Source organism: Gadus morhua, chromosome 4 (assembly GCF_902167405.1).
Source record: "Gadus morhua chromosome 4, gadMor3.0, whole genome shotgun sequence".
NCBI classification, from domain to species: domain Eukaryota; kingdom Metazoa; phylum Chordata; class Actinopteri; order Gadiformes; family Gadidae; genus Gadus; species Gadus morhua.
In genome coordinates, this window is record NC_044051.1 from 36393032 (window position 1) to 36415765 (window position 22734).

Genomic DNA, 22734 nt, shown 5'->3' on the forward strand with positions numbered 1-22734 from the left:
AGCCTACTGTCTTTTAGGCAGCAGTCTTATACATATTGTCCAATAGCTGCTTAAACACAATTTTACAACAATGTCCTTCTCTCATGCTAAAATTGGACTTGACCCAGTTTGGTTTCAACACATCAACTTTTCAGCAAATCCAAACACACTGTTTTCCACACAACACAAACACCTATGGAAATCCAATGGAATTTTGTGTTGAAAATAAAGCTGTGTGTACAGATTCACAAATACAGAAATTTGATTGTTATGCTAAAATTGTCTGTAAGCAGCTTGAAACTGTACTACAATTGTCAGTTTGATTATTGATTACCCATTCATGTAGTTAGTGACCTTGCTTTGTAATTGAGAGTACATTACAATGTTAAACCAGTACATGGCAGCATAAGCCTGTGGATGCTTCACAGCCAGAGCCCCAAGAAACCATAAGAGTACTCACAATTTCATACCTTGTATAACTGCAATAGTCTTTTCAGAAGACATGATGCACTGCAAAAAAATCCACCGTTTCTGCTTACTTTAAACACATATTTATTATGCAAGTACAATTTCAAATTCCATAAATAGTACATAAAAAAGATACATTAAAAAGATAGACTCTTATAGGAACTGAATTAACATTACAATTGCTTGACATCAACACAAATATTTACACTTCAGCTTCAAACAATATGAAAAAAAATCTCAATTTACACTGTTCATGAATAAAAAGTTTAATTGCTGAAGTCTAAAGTGCAAAAAATAGCTCCAAGTAACAATCAAAATGTAAACAAAGAACATAATTTACAGTGCAATTGCATACAATATCAATGGATCCACATTGTAGACATCAATAAAAATATACAAGTAACAAGAGTTACAGTAAAAGAAAGAAAAACATTCTGTTTTCTCGAACCTAACGACTGACCGTTAAATACTGAAATATGATCTAGCCTAGAAGGCACCCTCATTCAAAACTTTCATCCTAAAGCAACTAACATCCTACCAAACTAATGTTGCTTACCTCCTTCTCCGAAATGGAATCCAGTCGTGGTGGCCGTGGGCGGATCTAGTCCTCCTCCTGAAGTTGAAAATGCACATATTTAAGACACGTTAGGTTCTTTTGAAAAAAATATTTTGTATTAAAAGACTAGTTTATCACGGTCGTTCGTCCACATTTGCCGTTTGTTCGCTGTGACAATAAAGGTGGAGTTTTTAAACAGGAAACTATGCTAACTAGCATGCTCTCTTGGAGGCTAATCCAAGAATTCTGCTTGTCAGCCTACCATTTGATAGAGTTTGAAAACGCAAGGTCATTGAGTGAGCATACCTTCTTTATTGGCGAATAATTGAGTGACCAGTTGCCTGCCTCTTTTGGCCCTCTCCTCTTTCTCCCGTCTTTCCTTCAGTTTTTGCCAACCTGACTTCATTTCTGTAGCTGTCACCACCAGCTCACCATCATGTGGTTAAGACCTGACCTCAGCCAGCCCAGCCGCTCTGTACACCTGCTGCCAGTGCCAGCATCTCACATTTCGGATGCTGTTCGATTCAACGCATCGTGCGTTGCGGCTGAACCATTTCGCAAGAGCTCAGGGGGAAGGCCAAATGACAATATGTTAATTAACTAACGAAAACGTTATGGAAATCGACAGTTGTGAGTTTAATACGTTTATTTCCAATTACCATTTCTTTGTAATGAGACATTTAAAAAAAAAAAAAAAGGCAAGAATATTAATATTATATTATTAATTGCCATCCGCGGGCCGTGGGCCGTGCTGCGTTGGGCTGGGCCCTTAGAATCAGTACCACTTTTCCCCGCCAGGCAGCGCCCCTGCAAGTACATATATTGTCCAAGACATTAGAAAAGTCAAGATGGTAGCCATTTTTGAAGAAGGTCGACACCTTAGTGGAGCAGTGCGGTGATAGTAAACAGCCCCCTCGACTTTCGGATTCAGGGGCTATTCCCCACTATTCACTTTGCTTTTGGCGGATAAAATAAATAAATAAACAAGATAACACTTTTTTCCGGTTTTTATTAGCGAACAAAGCGGGACATTTTGTGATGAAAACAATATCCCGAGTTTGAGATCTCAATCATGGGATATTGCCCAATATCCCGAGATAGCGAACCAATCAAATTGCGCCATCTTAGGAGGTTCACGTGTAGCATATACTAAAATCGTTTATTTGGTGATACAAGTTTGAAAATGGGCATGAGCAGTTTCTGTGGGTCAATTGACAGCCACCCACAGCTACCAGAAATGTCCAGATGGCGGGCATTTTTCAAGATGGCTACCACCTTAGTGGAGCAGTTAGGGTTAATAAATCATTTAGTTGGCGATACAAGCATGACAATTGCCATGAGTCATCTCAAAGGGTAATTTGACAAGAAACTCACAGCCACTTGAAATTTCAAGATGGTGTCGTGGATAGAACCCACGGTCTATACGAGAGAACTGCTCAGAACCTGAGTTGGTTTGCAAAGAACTGACCCATGTGGCCCAGGCTCTGTGAGGTAACCCCAAAATCGGTGAATTCCTTGCACAATCACATTAACGTTTATCTTACCACCGAAGGTGCCCACAATACATTCTACACAGTAATTCAAGCATTACTTACAAAAGGGTAACATATTACACATTAGTTATATGAAGTGAGGTCTTTGATACAAATCCATTCATCGCCCTGTTTACCCTTGATCTTAAATCGCCATGACTTACCACATGTGTTTTAGAGATGAGCCCTGTAAAGGCAATATTAATCTAAACAGTGAAACATGCATTTGTAATAGTTAACAATACCACTCTATTTGTCTGTGGCATATACAGTCATAATCATGAAGCTGGTAGCAGGGACGTGTTACGCCACGTCCTGCCACACGGTACAACACCCCCATCTAGTGGCCGCTTGGCGCCACTGGTCCTCACTCCCTCTACACACCTGTCTGCAATCTACAATCACCGGTCCCTACCTCAGCCGGGGATCTCCAATCAGCCGGCGCCAGTTCGTCGTTTACTTCTACTCAGTTACTATAGGTCCTACAAGCGTTATCCTAAGTCTAGCCCGTTTTCCCTGTCCTCCAGTAACCCTTTTCCTCAATAGGGTACAATAGGGGACCAAGCAGCTTCGTTGCTCGGACCCCTAATAATAATTATAAAAATACTTGTTTTTTGTATAGCACTTTTCTCACACTCAAAGCCCTTTAAGTAGCGGGCGGCCTAGTTTATTTCGTTTTTAGTTTTCTGTAACGTTTTATTTTTCCCTCAAATTCTGTAAAAGTCATACTGCAGCCTATACCGTTAGTGTTCCTGTCCGGGCCGTATCTTTGGGAGGCGCGGTTTGGTGGTTTGCCGTGTGTAGGCCTACTTGCATGCAGATAAGTAGGGTGTTATCAATTCATACATTTTTCCAATTGTTTATTAATAGTATTTTTGTTGTAGGACCAGCATTGGTGGAGTTGGAGACGGTCACATTCTGGCGCTGTCGCTTCAGTGCTCCTATTTTCATCTCATAGAATAATAACATGACTTTTTTCAACTATTTAAAAATAAAATTTGTAGAAAAAAACTGGAAACACGTCTCTGTAAGTCTTTACACAAATCTGTATTATAAATATTGTTTGTTTCTGTACTATTGGTGCGGTCACATTCATATATATAAATTCTGATAAGACATGGACATCCCCAACTCCAATTACACCATCTCTCAACATGCCACTACTTGTGTGCTATTTATCATTTCACATAGACCTATTAAGAAATAATAACAATATTAATCTGTAACGTAAAGCTATTTTCTTACCAACAATGTCCCTGCCTGACACATATCCCCGTCACATGGGGACCAGGCTGATGACATAGGCTAATACAAAAAATGTGACTGTGAAAAGGTGACTTGACCCTTGTGTAAGCGATATAATGATGCACTTCTTATGACAAATGTAGACTACTTATGGTAAATCGCTTTGGATTAAAGCGTCTGCTAAATGCCCTAAATGTAAATGTAAATGTAAATTCGGATGCCTGCGTCGGAGCCAGCACACCGCTGCAGTCCAAACTCTCGCTAGAGACGTAACTCCTGTAGCTCCTTTCTCAGCTCCTGTACTTCATTTGAGACGCTTTCAGCAGTGGATGCGGACATATCCATGGCAGCCGGTTCAGGGACAGAGCAGTAGTCTTGATCGTTGAAAAGGAGATCAACTTAATCTTCCGGAGGGGCAGTTTCGACGATAGGAGGGTCTCTGCCAGGGTGTGTGTGTGTGTGTGTGTGTGTGTGTGTGTGTGTGTGTGTGTGTGTGTGTGTGTGTAAGAGGCGCGTGTCTGCGTGCGTGCGTGCGTGAGGGGTTAGGTGTAGTTTCCCTGGCACGAAAGGGGGAATAAATAACATCAACAACAACAACAACAAAAAAAAATAAAACATCGGCATCGGCTGTCGGCCAAATTGTTAATTTAAACATCGTATCGGCCCAGAATTTCACAATCGATGCATCATACACATGTGGTCATGTTTATATGATTAGAAATAACAATCAACAATCACAATCGATTATTCAACATAGACGTGTTATAGAACAATACTTGGTTGTATTCCTTAAACCATGTATTCAACCTAAAACAAAAAAAGGCAAACTGGAAGGAAGGATATTTGCAAACCTTATTTGTATACACTTACTACCGGGCCGTGACGGCTAGTTTTACTATCTGGCCCCGGCGGAGATCTTGTATGCAACGAAACATCGCACTCCTCATTGACTTTGCGTGAGACATGTCAATAAGTTGCATGAAGGATCAGAGTTATAGAATTCAACATGACAGGGTTTCCCCTTATTGGAAATAATGTATGACGGGAATGGTGATGCAGGGGTAGTCAAGGTTGCATTTCACAGTCAAAGTAAAGTTTTTCTATAAGGCGACATTCCGCTTATACCACGTTTCCAACAATGATTAGACATTATGTTGTTATATGTTGCTTTAACCTATAATTTTTGTGTTTTTTTATCTACTTTAATCAGCTGGAATTGAGATTTCCTTCTGCAGTGCTTTAAGCATATGTTTTTACGTTGTCAGGGAACATGATTTTTGGTGGACTTTAATCCACTCTGCTTTAATCCATATCGGATGTATAGGATGGAGTTTAAGGTCTGCAAGGACATCCGGTTCCTGAGTTTGCTTTTTACCACGAGGACTGAGCTGCCTGCAAGTGCGTTGAGACGGGGGAGGGGCCGCGCAGGCACCCGGTGCTCGTTGTGAAGAGGTAATAGCGATAGTGCTTTCACCTCAAAAAGTCGCCAAAAGTCACCAATAGCAGCTGAAAAAGAAGCTAGATTTGTCGCTTGTCGCGACAAAATCGCTAAGTTGGCAACACTGCGGTTTGGTCCAGTAGTCGTAAGCGTCTTTGTATTTAATGCGCATGCGCGGGCTTGTACGTAACCTTGAAATTGTACATTTGTCTGAACAAATATTTCTAAATTGAGCTCCTAATCAAATATAACAGTGTTTTAGGAAGAAAACAAAAAAAAAATATTTGGATTGAATGACAAAATTATTAATCAGTTGAATACACAACCTTAAAATTTTACATTTGTCAAAATGGATATTTCTTAATTGAGCTCCTAATTAAAAATATCTATATTTCACAGTATTTTGAAATAAAAAAAAGTTATTTTAAAAATAAAACAAAAAAAGTTATTTTAAAAATAAAACAAAAAATGTTTATTTGAATTGAATTACAAAATAATAATAAGATGAAGTACGGCTTAAAACCCTTTTTCCAGTGTAGGCAAAGCAGTCAAATTCGGGATTCGATGGCAACGACAAACTTCCTTGCTATTATTTTGCATTTCAAATCGGAGAGCTAGAATATAAATCTTGTGCAAAAGTTTGGATAAAGCCAGAGAGTCGTAAAGCAAGCTGGTGATGAAGATTTATTGACCACCACACAAGGATAACCAAAGGTAAGTGACTAACATACTGCATGATCATAATGTTAGCAGAGGAGAATGGTACCACTTAGTAGCAGCCTACATTAATTGATAAATGAAAGTATACAAAATGATACCATCTGAATGATAATGATTTAATATAATACATTTTGTTATGGTTATGGTTAACAAAAATATCCCTACTTTTTTCGAATGCTTTATTATTGTGGAGATGTATGTTAAACTTAAAGTAAGTGAATTGGCAGATCTAACTTGACAATTTTATATTAATTTTAGGTTACGTTGACATGAATGCAATGGAATGGATACAAACTCTTGTAATCTCAGGTAGGTGTATTTCTGTTTACGTTACCCATGGGTGTATGCCTCAAAAGTAAAATGGGTTCTTCAGAACAAAATATTTACTAATATTTACTTTATATTAGTTCATGAATATGAAATATTCCACAGTAAGTCATGTGATTCTCTCCCCTACCAGGACTGTGTATCCCGTCCTTCTGTGCTGACTACCGCCAACACTGTTTAATTGAAACCCCCAAATCCTGGTCTGATGCCCAGAGCTACTGCAGAGAAAGAGGCCATGACCTGGCCACCATAGACGACATGGGGGCAATGAAGTCATTGCTAGCCTTAAATGCAGACAGAGCTGATGAGCTATGGATCGGTCTTCAACATGGGGGTCCTGAAAGGTGGCATTGGTCACTGGCAGACAAGGACTTCTACCAAGAGGGAGAGAGAGATTACCGCAATTTCGTTGGAATGGACAATACTAGTCATTTGATTAAATACGAATCTGGCAAGTGGTACCCTGTTAACAGTACAAGCTGGTTCGTGTGTTATGATGGTAAGGAAAACATACAATCATGAGTATGGACAATACACTTTCAATAGTAATGTATTTATATATTCATAATTTATACAATTTTAAGGTGCTATAGGTAAGATCTAACTACAATTTAAGCTACTTTTTGAGAGTAATTTGTCAGACACAGCCTTTTGTCAGACAATCTGTTTCTAGTTGACCGCGACTTCCTCTGTATGAGATCATTTCGATTTGAAAACGCTCCAGGGTCCCCTCTGACCAATAAGAGCCTCTCTTAGTTCCCTGATTGGTTCAGGGAATACATCTTGTCTGTCAATCAAAGGTATGTGAAATGCCGGGAGGGAGCAGAGAGAGAAAGGATGTCTTAACTCTTATCTCACCTGCAACACCTTAAAACCCATACCGTTTACACATTGTTAAGTGTATAATTTATAAAATGCATTTGATGCAAACAAAAGAATGAATGCTTTTTTCAGGTAACCAACAAGGGGGGGGGCAATATGTCATGGTTAGACAGGTGTTGAGCTGGACGGGTGCGCAGGTGTACTGCAGGAAGCATCACACGGACCTGGTCAGCATCAGGAACCCAGAGGAGAACCAGGCTGTCTGGGATGCAGTTGGTGGAGGTCATGCCTTGATTGGCCTCTTCAAAGATGCGTGGCACTGGTCAGACAAGCGCAACTCCTCCTTCAGGCTCTGGGAGGAAGATTCATTTGTTGCGCTGTTCTCTCAAAGTTGCGCGGTGATGACTAGCTCTGGTGGATTGAACCAACGATCCAGTGCTGAGTTGCATCCGTTTTTCTGTACATGTAAGTAACTCTTGCAATTGGTTTAGAGTTGTATTAGGCATGTTATTAGGAAATCTAATACGTTCAATATAAACATTGTAATAACTCTTCTATGTTAATTCTTGCAATTAAATATGTGTGTGTGTGCGTGAGACTCAGGTACTAGAAGATGGGTTGTCAAGGTGAAGGTGCATTCAGAGGACATCCAGGAACTGAATGACCCTGCCACCTTAAAACAAGTGAGTTGTAACAGCCTTTTTAGGTGGTCTGCTTCCATTAGAAAGCAGAGTGGGACACGAAGACCAGATTTCTGAAAGATAAATTAGGAAATATGTTGGAAAACAAAGGGACATATTTAAAGTGGGCCTATTCATATCAAGCCAAATGTTGTCGACTACTGTAGTAAAATATTGGGCAGTACATGGCCATTGTTTTACTGTGATGTCTTTTACGTTTTTGGTCAAGCATAACAAACAATCCAAGGTAGAGTATTTGACAAACGAATCGCATTCAACTAAGGAATGTATTCGTGGCAATAATCAATCCAATCACTGTAAACTATTAACCAAGGTTGCCGCCTATTCAAGAAGATTGAGAATACCATGCAGTGGTTCAAACCTTAAACCTCTGAGTGTGCGCCCATTTCAACCGGGAATCTGTCGTAAACTGTCCCTAAGTGTAAACTGGAAAAAAGCTGAGATGGAGAGACCGTTGTGCCTTTCGTGTGAAAGATTAGTTTTTAAATCTAGATACAATAGAAATTAGATAAAGGGTTTTAGAATCTAGATTTTATCTCATGTAAACTGGGCCTTTGTCATTTCTTTCAAATAATTGAAACTATTATATTCATAATGGTTTCAGGAGGCATTGCCTGCCCTGCAAATAACGTTATTTCTTTTTCAGACCCAAAAGCTGCTCAACAAAGCGGCTTTGAGCAACCACCATAAGATAACGTGGAGAACCAATTCTGACGGACAGGTCTTCACCAAGGAGCAGTGTCAGGAAGAAGACTGCAATGTTTAAACTGATCCTCTGAACGAGTGCAATCCCAAGACCTCTGTAATATTGAATAGTATCACAAATCAGTAGATTTTAGATGAAGACCTTGAGGTCTATCTCAAGACTTGAGGTCTACCTCAAGTCTAATGAAAGGAAACCCCTACTTTTTTCTTAGTAACCCCCTTAAATTCCATTTGAGGATGAATAGCAGAACTATAACAGGAATGAAGATGCAAAGAACTAATTATTTTTTTAGGGACCATGCATGCCAATGGGGTCACATGTCTCATACCTTAAAGACAAGATAAGCTCGGTTTTCTGGATGCATCGGATCCTGTGTTTCAGGGTAACAGATTTAGGTTTAATGAAGTAATTGCGTTCCTGAATGTATAATCATGAATTTGCTATATCGTTTTTGGCTCTAGGGGCCCCCCCCCGTGGCCCGGGGCCCCCAAACAATTGCGGGGCCCCAGGCAGTTGCCTGGTATGCCTAATGGGATGCGGCGCCTCTGGGGGTACCCTCACATGGCCCCTGACTCTCTGAGGAGGTACCTCCAGGTACCCCCTCCATGCTAGGGCGCCCTGAATTTATATCTATTGCCAGCTCCTCCACCGGGGTCAAGACAATTTGAGGGCCAGATCCAGTGTGCCGACTGTCTGCCTTTTGACGATTGGCTTTAAAAAAAAGGGCTTATTTAAATGCAGGAGTGACAAATATGGTATGACAATTGGACTGACAAAATATAGCCTATGTAGGCCAATACGATGGTGGGAAAAGCTTACCAGTTTGTTTGATGTTTTTAAACCTACTTCATTTTTTTTTTTTTTGATCCGCTGACCGCTCGGGAGCCATCGGAGTACATATTTTTTAGAAGAAAAGGGTTATGTGGTAGGAACGTTAAGAATGCTTAACTGCGATAATAATGGATTCATGGCTCAAATATTAAGGATCATGCTTCTGACATGTAACTTTCGCAGAGGCTATAGCGTTCCCTTTTCTTGTGATAATGTCCTTCTCCTCGTCATAGCTCTCCAGGAGAACCTGGAGTTCCATTTCATTGAAATAAGCGGCCCGTTTCGCCATATCGATCAGGATTACCATGAACTATACATCACGTCTTCATAGGTTTGCGTGGACGCGCACCACCCTGTGTTAACCAACCCCGTGTTGATTGAACTAATGCATAACCCGTGCGGTGGAACGGACAGCTCTGTTTTAGTTGGCACAGGGTCAATCAACGAGTTCAGCGCTAACTCTGTGTTTGTTAAACCTCTGTTCGTGGAATACCCCACAGGAATTATTATCATCAACACAAACTAGGAGTTATTCACTGAAATACAATTTGAAATAAATAAAAAAAGACGATAACTGCATTTTGTTTTGACAAAACCAAAATAAAGTAATTAATGCATTTTGTTTTTCATCTTTGTGAATTGCTCTGTAGTGTATACATTTTTATGAACGAATAGTATGTTTTGCTAAGTTGTCATAACACAATACTTGTTCTTGACTCTTGCCCCTGACAAATACCCCTTCTACAAATGTACAAACTAACGCTGAAACTAATACACTATTCTATAATCGATAGGTTTTCTGGAAGAACTTTTAGGGGTTAGTCTGTTTGCAACCATAGGGGTTATTAGTGGAACAGATAAGTGCCACAATCTTTCAATTTGTGATACAAGCCTGAAAATTGGCATGAGCAGTCTCCATGGGTCACATGACAAGTACATATATTGTCCAAGACATTAGAAATGTCAAGATGGTAGCCATTTTTGAAGAAGGTCGACACCTTAGTGGAGCAGTGCAGTGATAGTAAACAGCCCCCTCGACTTTCGGTTTCAGGGGCTATTCCCCACTATTCACTTTGCTTTTGGCGGATAAAATAAATAAATAAACAAGATAACACTTTTTGCCGGTTTTTATTAGCGAACAAAGCGGGACATTTTGCGATGAAAACAATATCCCGAGTTTGAGATCTCAATCATGGGATATTGCCCAATATCCCGAGATAGCGAACCAATCAAATTGCGCCATCTTAGGAGGTTCACGTGTAGCAATTACTAAAATCGTTTATTTGGTGATACAAGTATGAAAATTGGCATGAGCAGTTTCTGTGGGTCAATTGACAGCCACCCACAGCTACCAGAAATTTCCAGATGGCGGGCATTTTTCAAGATGGCTACCACCTTAGTGGAGCAGTTAGGGTTAATAAGTCATTTAGTTGGTGATACAAGCATGACAATTGCCATGAGCCATCTCAAAGGGTAATTTGACAAGAAACTCACAGCCACTTGAAATTTCAAGATGGTGTCGTGGATAGAACCCACGGTCTATACGAGAGAACTGCTCAGAACCTGAGTTGGTTTGCAAAGAACTGACCCATGTGGCCCAGGCTCTGTGAGGTAACCCCAAAATCGGTGACTTCCTTGCACAATCACATTAACGTTTATCTTACCACCGAAGGTGCCCACAATACATTCTACACAGTAATTCAAGCATTACTTACAAAAGGGTAACATATTACACATTACAGTTATATGAAGTGAGGTCTTTGATACAAATCCATACATCGCCCTGTTTACCCGTGTGTTTAATAGATGAGCCCTGTAAAGGCAATATTAATCTAAACAGTAAAACATGCATTTTTAATAGTTAACATACCACTCTATTTGTCTGTGGCATATACAGTCATAATCATGAAGCTGGTAGCAGGGACGTGTTACGCCACGTCCTGCCACACGGTACAACACCCCCATCTAGTGGCCGCTTGGCGCCACTGGTCCTCACTCACTCCCTCTACACACCTGTCTGCAATCTACAATCACCGGTCCCTACTTCAGCCAGGGATCTCCGATCAGCCGGCGCCAGTTCGTCGTTTACTTCTACTCAGTTACTATAGGTCCTACAAGCGTTATCCTAAGTCTAGCCCGTTTTCCCTGTCCTCCAGTAACCCTTTTCCTCAATAGGGTACAATAGGGGACCAAGCAGCTTCGTTGCTCGGACCCCTAATAATAATTATAAAAATACTTGTTTTTTGTATAGCACTTTTCTCACACTCAAAGCCCTTTAAGTAGCGGGCGGCCTAGTTTATTTCGTTTTTAGTTTGCTGTAACGTTTTATTTTTCCCTCGAATTCTGTAAAAGTCATACTGCAGCCTATACCGTAATTCGAAAACTCTTGAAATGTTCACATTAACCCCCTCTACCCGTAACCCCAAAGTTGTGGTACTGCATCCAAAGTCGGCACTATTGTAAAAAATCATGAATTAGGCTTATTTCTCCTCACCAGATTGACCTGGACTCAAAATTCTTTCAGAATATTAATCTCTAGAATCAGACGGATTTATAAAACTCAATTTCATATTAAAGCTAAACATGATAAAAAGATTCACAGGCTAGAAAAATAATCATAAATTCACCCAAATCGCCACATAAAAACTTTAGACCAAGCCTCACAAAAATCATCGAACAGAATTTGTTTTACTTACTTTTACAGAATTTGTAGTTACATTTGAGAAATGTTGGCCAATAAAGTTAGAGCAGTTAGCCCATTTTTCTTATATGAAACTCTTATTGTATAAAAAAACATAAGACTATTATTAGGTGCAGTGTTGGGGTGGATGCTCAAAAAAAGTAATTAGTTACTTATTACTAGTTACTTCTGTAAATTGTAATAAGATTACTTTACTAGTTACAGCATTTGAAAAGTAACTTCACTACTTATTACTTTAAATTCCTGTTTCTTAATTTACTGCAGATGCATGGACAAACATCATAGCCCTATCATCACTCAGTGTTTAATGTATAAATCTATACAAAATAGCATATGAAACCATATGAAAGAACAATAGCCCTGACTGCACAAAGAAAAGCATCACTGTAAATTCCACAAACAACAGGATAAAGTAGGCTATGGTGAGGTCAATCAGTAGCAACACACAAGTTTCAAAACACAGGCTTTGGGAAAAATGATAACAAAAATTAAGTGGTCAATGAAAAATATAAAAAGGTCACTTCATCCCATACAATTAAATCAGAAATGCACATAAGCAGCGGTTACATATGCTGCTCTTTATGTGGTCCAAAGGCTGAATGAACCTGATCTATTTCCCAAGCTATGACATCGTAATTGTGTCTTCCTCTCACCCTCTTGCAGGCAAGAGCAGCCTTCTCAAGTTATAAAGTAATGCTGTCTATCCAGTGCACCGTCATTCCTAACTTTTGTTGTTGGTGGACACATGATCCAGGGAGGACTCGAAAATTATTTTGAGCTTCGATTCCATGTCGGGTTTAACACTTGTTCAGGTAATGGGAAATGTTTTCCTGTCGGATGTTGTCTTGCGAGTCTTGGGTATTTTATCTGGCATTTCTATATTCTAAATCTGGGCGATTTAATAGTCGACAGGGGAAGCATGTCTTCTACAATGAACCCTGCAACCAGCCTGTCTTTCTGTGTCACCTACTTCGCTGAAGACACACAGGCAGCACGCATGCATGCACCACAACAGATGGTAAACTGTTGCGTGGGATCGTTACTAAAAGTGTACGTACGCCCAAAAGCCAAGTTTTGCGTGCGCCAAAAAATATTCAGATTTATAAAACCCTGCGCAAGCACACCGTACGCAATCTTTGCTTTATAAATCACAGAGTGCCTACAAGTGTGCGCAGCTGAATCAGCTTCACGTTCCGCCCTGTGCACGCCCATTTTTAACCATAAATGGTCAATGTAAATGACCTCATGAATTCGATCTGCATATAAAACAGACTCAGATGCAAGTATTATGTCTGGTCGGAAACAATGGCAGAAGTACTGAGAAAATCAAAAAAGCGAAATTTCACGGATGTTGAAGTGGCGACAATCGTGGGTGAGATAGAGGCCCGAAAAGTTTTGTTCAGCGGTCACGGGATTGGGATCGCCAACAACAAAAAGCAGAATGAGTGGCAACATGTTGCTGCAGCAGTGAACTCTGTCAGTAGGAGCGCACAGTCCCAGAATTAAAAAAGAAGTGGTCTGACATAAAGTTACATATTTTTCTGTAGCCTACCAATAAATCGTTATGGTCCCTAAATACACTCTCACTCCGAATCCTTCCATTTGCATGGTCCGCCAGAAGTGCCATATATGGTGCAGCATTACCACGGAGCTCACCTCTGTATTTATAGGGTTACGGTAATAAGACTGACCGAGAACAACTTGGATAATCAGTTTGTAATCACCCACGTAAAATGTTCTTGAACATAACCCCTTTTTAAAGGCACCCGGTGCAACTTTATGTAAACATTCAATGAAAAATAAACATTCAATTTCTAGTCTTTTTTACACATAGTAAGTTTCAATAACTCCAGTCCATACCATTACATATCGACATTCAAGGAGCAAAGATGAGACGTCGTTGTGTGGTGAGAACTGATAGAAAATCGTAAACAACAACAATCGCCGGTGGGGAGAAGCCATTTTTCCATTGACTGGAAGCCTGCTTTATTTATTGTAGGTTACAAAAAATAAAGAAAATGGCGGCATTGTTGTTGTTATCGATTTTCTATCAGTTCTCGCCACACAACGACGTCTCATCTTTGCTGCTTGAATGTCGGTATGCAATGGTATGGAGTTATTGAAACTTACTACGTGTAAAAAAGACTAGAAATTGAATGTTTATTTTTAAGCCTCGAAAGTTGCACTGGGTGCCTTTAATGCCTGATCATGAAAAGCATCAAGAGTAACGGACAACGATTGTGATGAATGTGGCTTGGTTTTCCACACTTGGGATTTAATTGACATTTGATTATGTGTTTACAGTGTCACATAAAATATTATGTTATTGACACATGTTGGACAGATGCTTTATTCCATGCAGTCGCGCCGTCAGTGGACAGTATAGTGACGGGATTAAATAGAGAGAATTTTTTTTATTTCTATTCTAAGGAGATGTTTCTGGAGTTATAACTGGAATTATATGGAGGAATAACGCAGTTGACTTAAATTATTCTGATTAGGATTTAACGCATGATACGGGTTGAAATTAAATTTATGAAGGGCGATGATAAAACATAATCGTTCTTCCCACTCTACAATTCTTCGGTCTGACTTCAGTTCACCACCACACCGTCTGTGTCGCCAATTCTCCTATTCCTCCAAACCATGCGTACGCATGGGTCAGAGTTTGCCTAGGGCTGCGCACATTTTCCTGTCAAGTTGGTTTTTTATAGATCACAACCTTAGCGTGGAAAGTCACGTACGCCAATTTCAGCCCCGTTTTGTGCGTACGCAACGGTTATAAATGAGACCCCAGGCCTTTACACGCAGGCAAAGACGGCTTGGGTAATGCAAGAAAGTGCGTTACTATAGTCTAGTAAAGTAGTGTAGTTACCGATATTTTAAATGCAATACAGTACTTTACTTCGTTACCCAAAAAAGTAATATCGTTACTGTGGCGTGTTACCCCTAACACTGTTAAGGTGGATACCAATGACCCCCACTACTAATGAACCCAAATTGTGGTACTGCACCCAAAGGTGGAGCTATTTAAAAAATATATGAACTAGCCTTATTTCTCCTTACGAGATTGACCTGGACTCAAAATTCTTTCATCAAATTAATCTCTAAAATCAGATCCATCTTTTTCACCCTGGTCTTCTGCTCTAAATTTTTTTACTTTTCCCAGAATTTCCTAGAAAAGCCAAACGTCCACAGTCTCAACCCATTTTGCCTATATGACCATTTTGATATTGTATAACTACCATACGGCTATCATTAGGTGGATACCATTGACAGTTCAAATTTTCAGATCTGTACTCTTTTAAGAAAGCCCTTAATTCTCTTGTGAAATGTGAGCTTGAAGTTTTCTTGACGTGCTTATCAGTAGACATTTTCACCATGTGAATGAGGCTTCATGCAATTCAGGAATGTCAGTGACTCAATGGGATAATGCCTTGTACTGGTTATCCTTAGGTTGACTGTTCGATTCCTGATCAGAGCATTATGAACAAGCTGAACATGACATTCTGTCATTGCCACTCATTTCAGAAACACAACATTAAACAGCACCTGAAATTCATTAGCCAATCATCATTTTGGCTCATTAGTTTCCAAGAATCTGACTGCCAAGACAGTATGGCATTAAGGGGAACTTCTTCGTATACCATTTATCCTTCATAATGAACTCTGTCATATTAATATTTCTTCCGCTAGTGTTCTTCACAACAAATGTTTAATTTCCCCAGAATGTCAAAGACTTTTCAGGTATTTGTACCGGTGATCCTTAGTTTGAGAGTTCGAATCCCGATTAGACAATTAAGCTGAACATGACATTCGGCCATTGCTCTGCAGCCCAGTCACCTGAAAGCCGAGGCACATTATGGCATTAAGGGGGACAACAACATCTCTTCTTCATAATTATACGTCATATTTATATATCTTCCATTAGTGTGTTCTTGACCTTTCATTTTGCTCGGACCCCGTTAATCACCACTTGCTGTTATATTTTATATTAGTTTCAGTGCTTCAGACCTTTTTGTATTATGTGATATTTTTCAGGGACAGCACTCAAGTACTGTTTGAGTCAAACTCAAAAAGCCCATTTGAAAAAAGAGTGTATTGTAGTTTTGTTAACGAATAATCTAATTTCAGTTGGTTAATTTATTTTGTAAAGTCTAACAAAAAAGTACAGAAATGTTAGTTTGATTTAATACCACTGTTTTTCATCGCTAGTTTCATGATTATAATAAAATGTACATCCCATAACAATAACATCCAATTTAATATTCAAATTGGAGATCTGACGCCCGAAATCGCAGCTAAAAAGTTGGCCTCAACGCCTCATTGACAACTCAACCAAGAAACATCAATACAATATAGTTATGATGATAAAACATGGATGGATAAAAATTGAAACAATGCAAACACATTAAATCTCATAGAGCCATAACCTAAATTTAATTCAGGGTAATCAATAAAGTGTATCACTTTACATTTTATTGATTACCCTGAATTTGATTTAGGTTATAGCTCTAAGTTTTATGGACACAAAATAGGGGTGTCCATAAAACATTGTCATAATAGGTGTTAAAACATGTTATCAATAAAACTAGGAACAGATCAAAATATCTGTTAGCCAATGGCAAGATTCACTTACGTTAAGGCAAAATCCGAACTAAAGACATCTTATTAAAGTAAAAGCATGCAAAGTCAATTCTCAGCTCTGAACCTGAATGTGGAGTGGACATGTGTCCCTCAGCACATTCTGCTTCGAGGCTGAGCCTCATATACTCTTTCAGGCTAACCCTTCTTTGGTTACATCATACAGCCACTCAAACTGAAGTCTTGGTCACATATAGCAAACACAGGATTATACATTCAAGAAACTGTATCACTCTTTTATATTTGTTGTTACGCTAAAACACAGGAACATATGCATCCAGAAAACCTAGATTATCACATCGTTAAGGTAGGAGACATGTGACCCAATTGGCATTCATGACCCCTACAAATACAACTAATTGTACCTTAAGCCTCCTTATATATATGGTGTTCATCCTTACATATAGCTTACTTGCTTTATGAACGGAAATGTAGCACAATGTAGACCTTATTCTAGGAACGTGACTAATTATCACTCTAGGGATGCATGTTTGATTAAAGGAAAATTTAGACAGACTTTAGATGTTAATCTGCTGATTTGTGAGACTATACAGTATCACAAAAGTCTTGCTCTTTCTCCTGGTACTGACACTGCTCCTTGGTGAAGACCTGTCCATCAGAATTGGTTTTCCACACCATCTTATGGTAGTTGCTCAAAGTCGCTTCGTTCAGCAACTGTTTGGTCTGAAAACAAAACCAAAAGTTATTTTCTCTCGAGCAGTCAATGCCTCATGAAACCATTGAGAATATAATAGTTTAGATTCTTTCTGCATAATAATCAATATCTGAGGCCCTATTTACATGAGATAAATATCTAGGTTCTACAACTTTTTTCTAATTTCCAAAACTAATTTCTTGCATGAAAGGCACAACGGCTTTCAACCGTCTCAGCCTCTTTCCAGTTTACACATTGATGTGATAGGCTGTTCTGCTTGTATCTTATTTATGACTTATCAAAGACAATGGGAAACCAATACAATATTGAACTATTCCTTATAGGAATACTCTACTATGGCATGTTGTTGGAGCTTTACCAAAGCTCAAAACACATCACAGTAACACAAAGGGCGTGTACCACCCCGCTCCACTAGTGTACTACATTTGGCAGGATATGAATGGGCCGACATTCAATATGTCCCTTTTTTTTTTTTTTTCAGAAATAATAATATATTTTGTTGATGTAATGTCCGCCAAACTGCACTTCAGAAATCCGGTCTCCTTTCCCCTTTGTTGACGACTAGCCCCGTACAAGTTAATCATGCGACGTAACAAAGCTTCCGCAATAAATTTGGTCCAATATCTGTTAATCTAAATTTAATAAAGAACATAGTTGCATGAAACCATGCAGAGTTCCTACAGTATGGCAGCCTTACGATTACATTAAAGTAAACATTATTTGATGTCATGCCTCACAGAATGTTTGGACAGGTTGGACTTTAAGCAGCGTTTGACACAATGTTATCCTTGTTAAACATCTGAGATATGCATATGTTTCATTTTAAAATGTATATCTCTGCCATATTTGGCTTTATTGCTATGAATTTATCACCATATATTCCTAGAGTTACCTGGTAGCCTTCAAGCTTTTATCACTTCCGGCACCAAATCTGTTTAAGTGTCGGCCTTTGGTCAAGTTGGTCACTGCACCATATCCAAATGGTCTGACCATATGGGTTGACCTGGAAAGTTGTTCAACATGACGAATCGTGCATGTATACAAAGTTTCATGCAAATTGCACTTTCCGAGTGGAAGTGGCAGACTGTTGAGTATGGTGCAAAAGGCTTTTTATAGCGCCACCTTTGTTTGGCTGGCCCATCATTTGCATCCCTAACTAATTTTACTAGATCTACATGCCTGACAATTTGTACAACATTTTACCATGTCATTTTTGAGATATCGTTGAATTTGTCAGAAAAAATAAATAATAATGCTAACGAATACAATAGGGTTCCTGCGTTTTTCGTTGACCCCTAAATATCCTATTAAACCCTTAATAACTTTTTAGTGATGGAGTTGAATGATGGTGAGGGCTGATTGGTCATCACCAAACTTCTGCAAACGACCTAAGGCTGTTAAGACTCACTTGATTCAAGATGGCAGTTTTCATGGCAGGGTCGTTCAGTTCCTGGATGTCCTCTGAACGCACCTTCACCTTGAGAACCCATTTCCTAGTACCTGTCACACACACACACACACACACACACACACACACACACACACACACACACACACACACAGACAGACAGACAGACAGACAGACAGACAGACAGACAGACAGACAGACAGACAGACAGACAGACAGACAGACAGACAGACAGACAGACAGACAGACAGACAGACAGACAGACAGACAGACAGACAGACAGACAGACAGACAGACAGACACACACACACCCACACACACACACACACACATTTTAACAATTGATTTAAGTCCACAATCCACATAAAAGACAATTATTACAGGGACAAAAATAGTTAACGTGCAGTATAGTACATTGACAAAATCATGTTTAAGTGGCATGGGTCTTCATTATACAAGCATCACACACACAGTATATGGATTTTCCAATAGTTTGATTCAAAGAATGACCATACCGAGAAATGATTACAAAATTTCTATAGAGCGCAACAGTGACCACCCCCTTTTGAAATAGCTCTGTCCCCAGAGGTAAATTTCCAATTCATTTTCTCCATTGACTTTTCGTAAAATCGTTATATCAAGAGTTTTAGCCTGGAACAAAGCCAATCATCCCTCAGGCTAGTCGTGAACATCAAACATTTAATTCGGGGCAAAAAAATATTAAGAAAACTGAAGAAAAAGCAAAGAGCCTGTGAACATTATTTTTTGTGAAAGAGTGAAGGAACTACCAATCCCATTAACCATTGCAAACTTAATATTATCATTATTATTATTATTATTGTTTTTATTTATTTTTTTGTATAGGCCTACTACCCAAATTACACAATTTCAATGCTAGTGCTATATCATATATTTATAATTCATCATATATTCTACATCAACTTACAAGTACAGCTAATTTCCTCTACAGCTCTAACAACAACTCTAACTTTCAATTATTTTTGGGAAATCATGGTTGCTGTGGTAAGCGATCGAGTTCAGTAGCAGCATCGTCGACGACTTGACTTTCGCGTGTGTGGGTAAACATTTCAATGGTAACAGCAGGCTCCACCAATCAAAGATGTTGCGTCACGCTTTAGGAATGTGGTGTAGTGGTTTCAAATGACATTGCAAATAAAAGTGTTTTTCGTAAAATTAGGGGCCTCTACTAATTATCTTTTTTGCATAGGAAATCTCCTTTCCTAACGAGATGACCCGAAAGTGCTTGGAGGAAAGGTGGTTAGAATTCTAAAAATGCTTAGAAAAGGAGCCTCGATGCTTCCTTTAAGCCTCCTTTAGCAAACATTACTCCTGAACTTCCTTTGCAAAAGGAAAGCAGATAGTGTTATCCTTTACGGCGGCAATATTTAAAGTAACATGCCATCGACGGAGTTTACCGACTCTATGCGAAGACGCATGAGATGCGCGGTAAAGCAGAAGAATAAATGGATACCAAGTCCTCAAGTCCCCAAGTAAAGAAAATGCCAACTTCACATTTAAGAAAGACTACTGGGGGCAGTCAATTTCAACATCAACATAAGTTTAGCCTCTTTTTTTTCACATGTGAATTGGAATTCAATGGCCTAAAATATTCCCGTTGGCCAAGTCCGACCTAAGTGATTCTCACTGTTGGCGTTAACCTGATTAAAATCAATACGACAAGAACGCATGGATCAAAGAGCGCTTGTCGTAGTCAATCTCCGGAAAATTGTAGTTTCACACTAGAGACGCTAGAGGTCGGCCGTATCCGCCGTCGCGCAATGACGTCGGTTAGGAAGAGTGAGTCAAATTCATTTTAAACAGTGCTGTCTTTTCCTATGTTCGAAATGAAAGCACCTTTTCATCTCTCTTTGAACCGACGACGTTTTTTCTTCAAAGCTTAAGGAAAGGAGGCATAAAGGTTAGGAGATTTGACTATTCGTAGAGGCCCAAGAAGTTCCCTTCTTTAGCTTGTGGCTTCTACAGGAGCATATACCATCGTTTCACAATATAACCAACCTCTATGGAGAAAATTAATGGGATTTTTACAGTTTGGCAGGACCAGACTGGTGCGCTTTATTGCATGTATTTGATTTCCTTATAAGAGATGACTAATACAACTCCACTCAGTGGTTGCTTACAGGTGCAGAGAAACGGATGCAAGTCATGACATGATCGTTGGCTCCATCTTCCAGGACGTTGGCTAGTCATCACAGCGCAACTTTCAGGAAAGAGCCCAACAAATGAATCTTGTTCCCAGTGTCTGAAGGAGGAGTTGCGCTTGTCCGACCAGTGCCACGCATCTTTGAAGAGGCCAATCAAGACATTGTATCGAAGAATTGCCTTCCAGACAGCCTGGTTCTCCTCTGGGTTCCTGATGCTGACCAGGTCCGTGTGATGCTTCCTGCAGTACAACTGTGCACCGGTCCAACTCATCACCTGTCTAACCAAGACATATCGGTCTCCACCTTGTTGGTTACCTGGAAAAAAACATTCATTCTTTGTTTGCATCAAATGCATTTTATAGATGATATATTTAAAATATATAAACATGATGGGTTTTAAGCATTGATGTCCGATATTATCGGCCCACCGATATTATCGGCCCGATATTAGCATAAAAATGTAATATCGGTCAATATCGGTATCGGATTTTTTTTGCCTTAAAACCGATTTTTTTTTTTTTTTTTATAGCTCAAATAAATGTTTTCAAAATTGTGCAGTACAGTGCACATTGTAATTGACTCATATTTGTGCATTTATTCAATTAAGGTTATTGAGTTTTAGTTAAAGAAACATACTGCTATGTTGCACATTGTTGTTCAGGTACAATGTTTTATCATTTGTGAAGTCAAGTTTGCCCTATTTGTTGTGGGCATTGTCAAGATTATCTCAGGGAGAGTGTAATCCAAACTGTTGTCTGAGACCATTAAAAAAATAAAAATAAACATGGCACTTTTCCCTTAAATTAAGTTGAAGTATTTTTCTTATTTTGCACAGACAATGTTAACATTTGGAAAGCCTTGTTGCATTCAAGAATGCATCCAGTGGGGCATCACAATAACATTAAGCATGTTGTGCTAATTCCACAACAGGAGATATGTAATGTTAACTAAATTAGGTTTGAGGAAAAATAAATAACCCAAATATCGACATCGGTATCGGCTGATATCGGAATCGAAAATTTAGAGTTGGACAATATCGCATATCGGATATCGGCAAAAAAGCCAATATCGGACATCCCTAGTTTTAAGCTAAGTTGCTGCAGGTGAGATAAGAGTTGAAAGGAGAGCAGAGAACAGCGGAACAGGAAACATCCCCTCGCTCACGGCTCCCTCCCTGCATGTCAAGCACCTTTGACTGACAGACAAGAGGTATTCCCTGAACCAATCAGGGAAGAGAGGCCCTTGTTGGTCAGAGAGGCCTCGGGGGTGTTTTAGAATAGAAATGATCTCATATAGAGGCAGGAGCGGTGAACTAGAAACAGATTCTCATATTCTCACAAAGGCTGACAAGTGGCTAAGCCATTTCTAACAAATTACACTTGAAAAGTAGCTTAAATTGTAGTGAGATCTTACCACCAGCACCTTAAATTGTATAGATTATAAATACATAAATACATCATTATTGAAAGTAATGTCCATTCTCCTGAGCGTATGTTTTCCTTACCATCATAACAGATGAACCAGAGATTTGCATGGTCAACAGTGTACCACTTGCCATGTTCGTGGCTAACAAAACTATTTGTAACATCCATATTTTGGAAATTACGGTAATTTCTCTCTCCTTTTTGGTAGAATTCTTCGTCTGCCAGTGACCAATGCCACTCTTCAGGAGCCCCATAATGAAGACCGATCCACCAATCATGAGCTCTCTCTGGATTTAAGGCCAGCAATGACTTCATTGCCCCCATGTCGTCTATGGTGGCCAGGTCATAGCCTCTCTCTCTGCAGTAGCTCTGG

The 22734-nt window shown here is 39.4% G+C and overlaps 1 protein-coding gene and 1 long non-coding RNA gene across 2 annotated transcripts in view; one reads left to right on the forward strand and one right to left on the reverse strand.

The window, feature by feature from the left end:
• Positions 1-20979, forward strand: part of LOC115541761 (uncharacterized) — a 60656-nt gene extending 39677 nt beyond the window's left edge. Inside the window, exons 15-17 of the mRNA XM_030353604.1 lie at positions 6399-6609; positions 7212-7409; positions 20916-20979. Of these exons, the coding sequence (XP_030209464.1) occupies positions 6399-6609; positions 7212-7409; positions 20916-20979 (473 nt within the window). The remainder of the gene's footprint in view (positions 1-6398; positions 6610-7211; positions 7410-20915) is intronic.
• LOC115542648 (uncharacterized) lies at positions 515-1807 on the reverse strand. The gene is made up of 2 exons (XR_003976589.1): positions 1310-1807; positions 515-1060 (listed from the first exon to the last, which is right to left on the reverse strand). It is a non-coding gene; the product is annotated as an uncharacterized LOC115542648 (long non-coding RNA).
• Positions 20980-22734: the final 1755 nt, after the last annotated feature.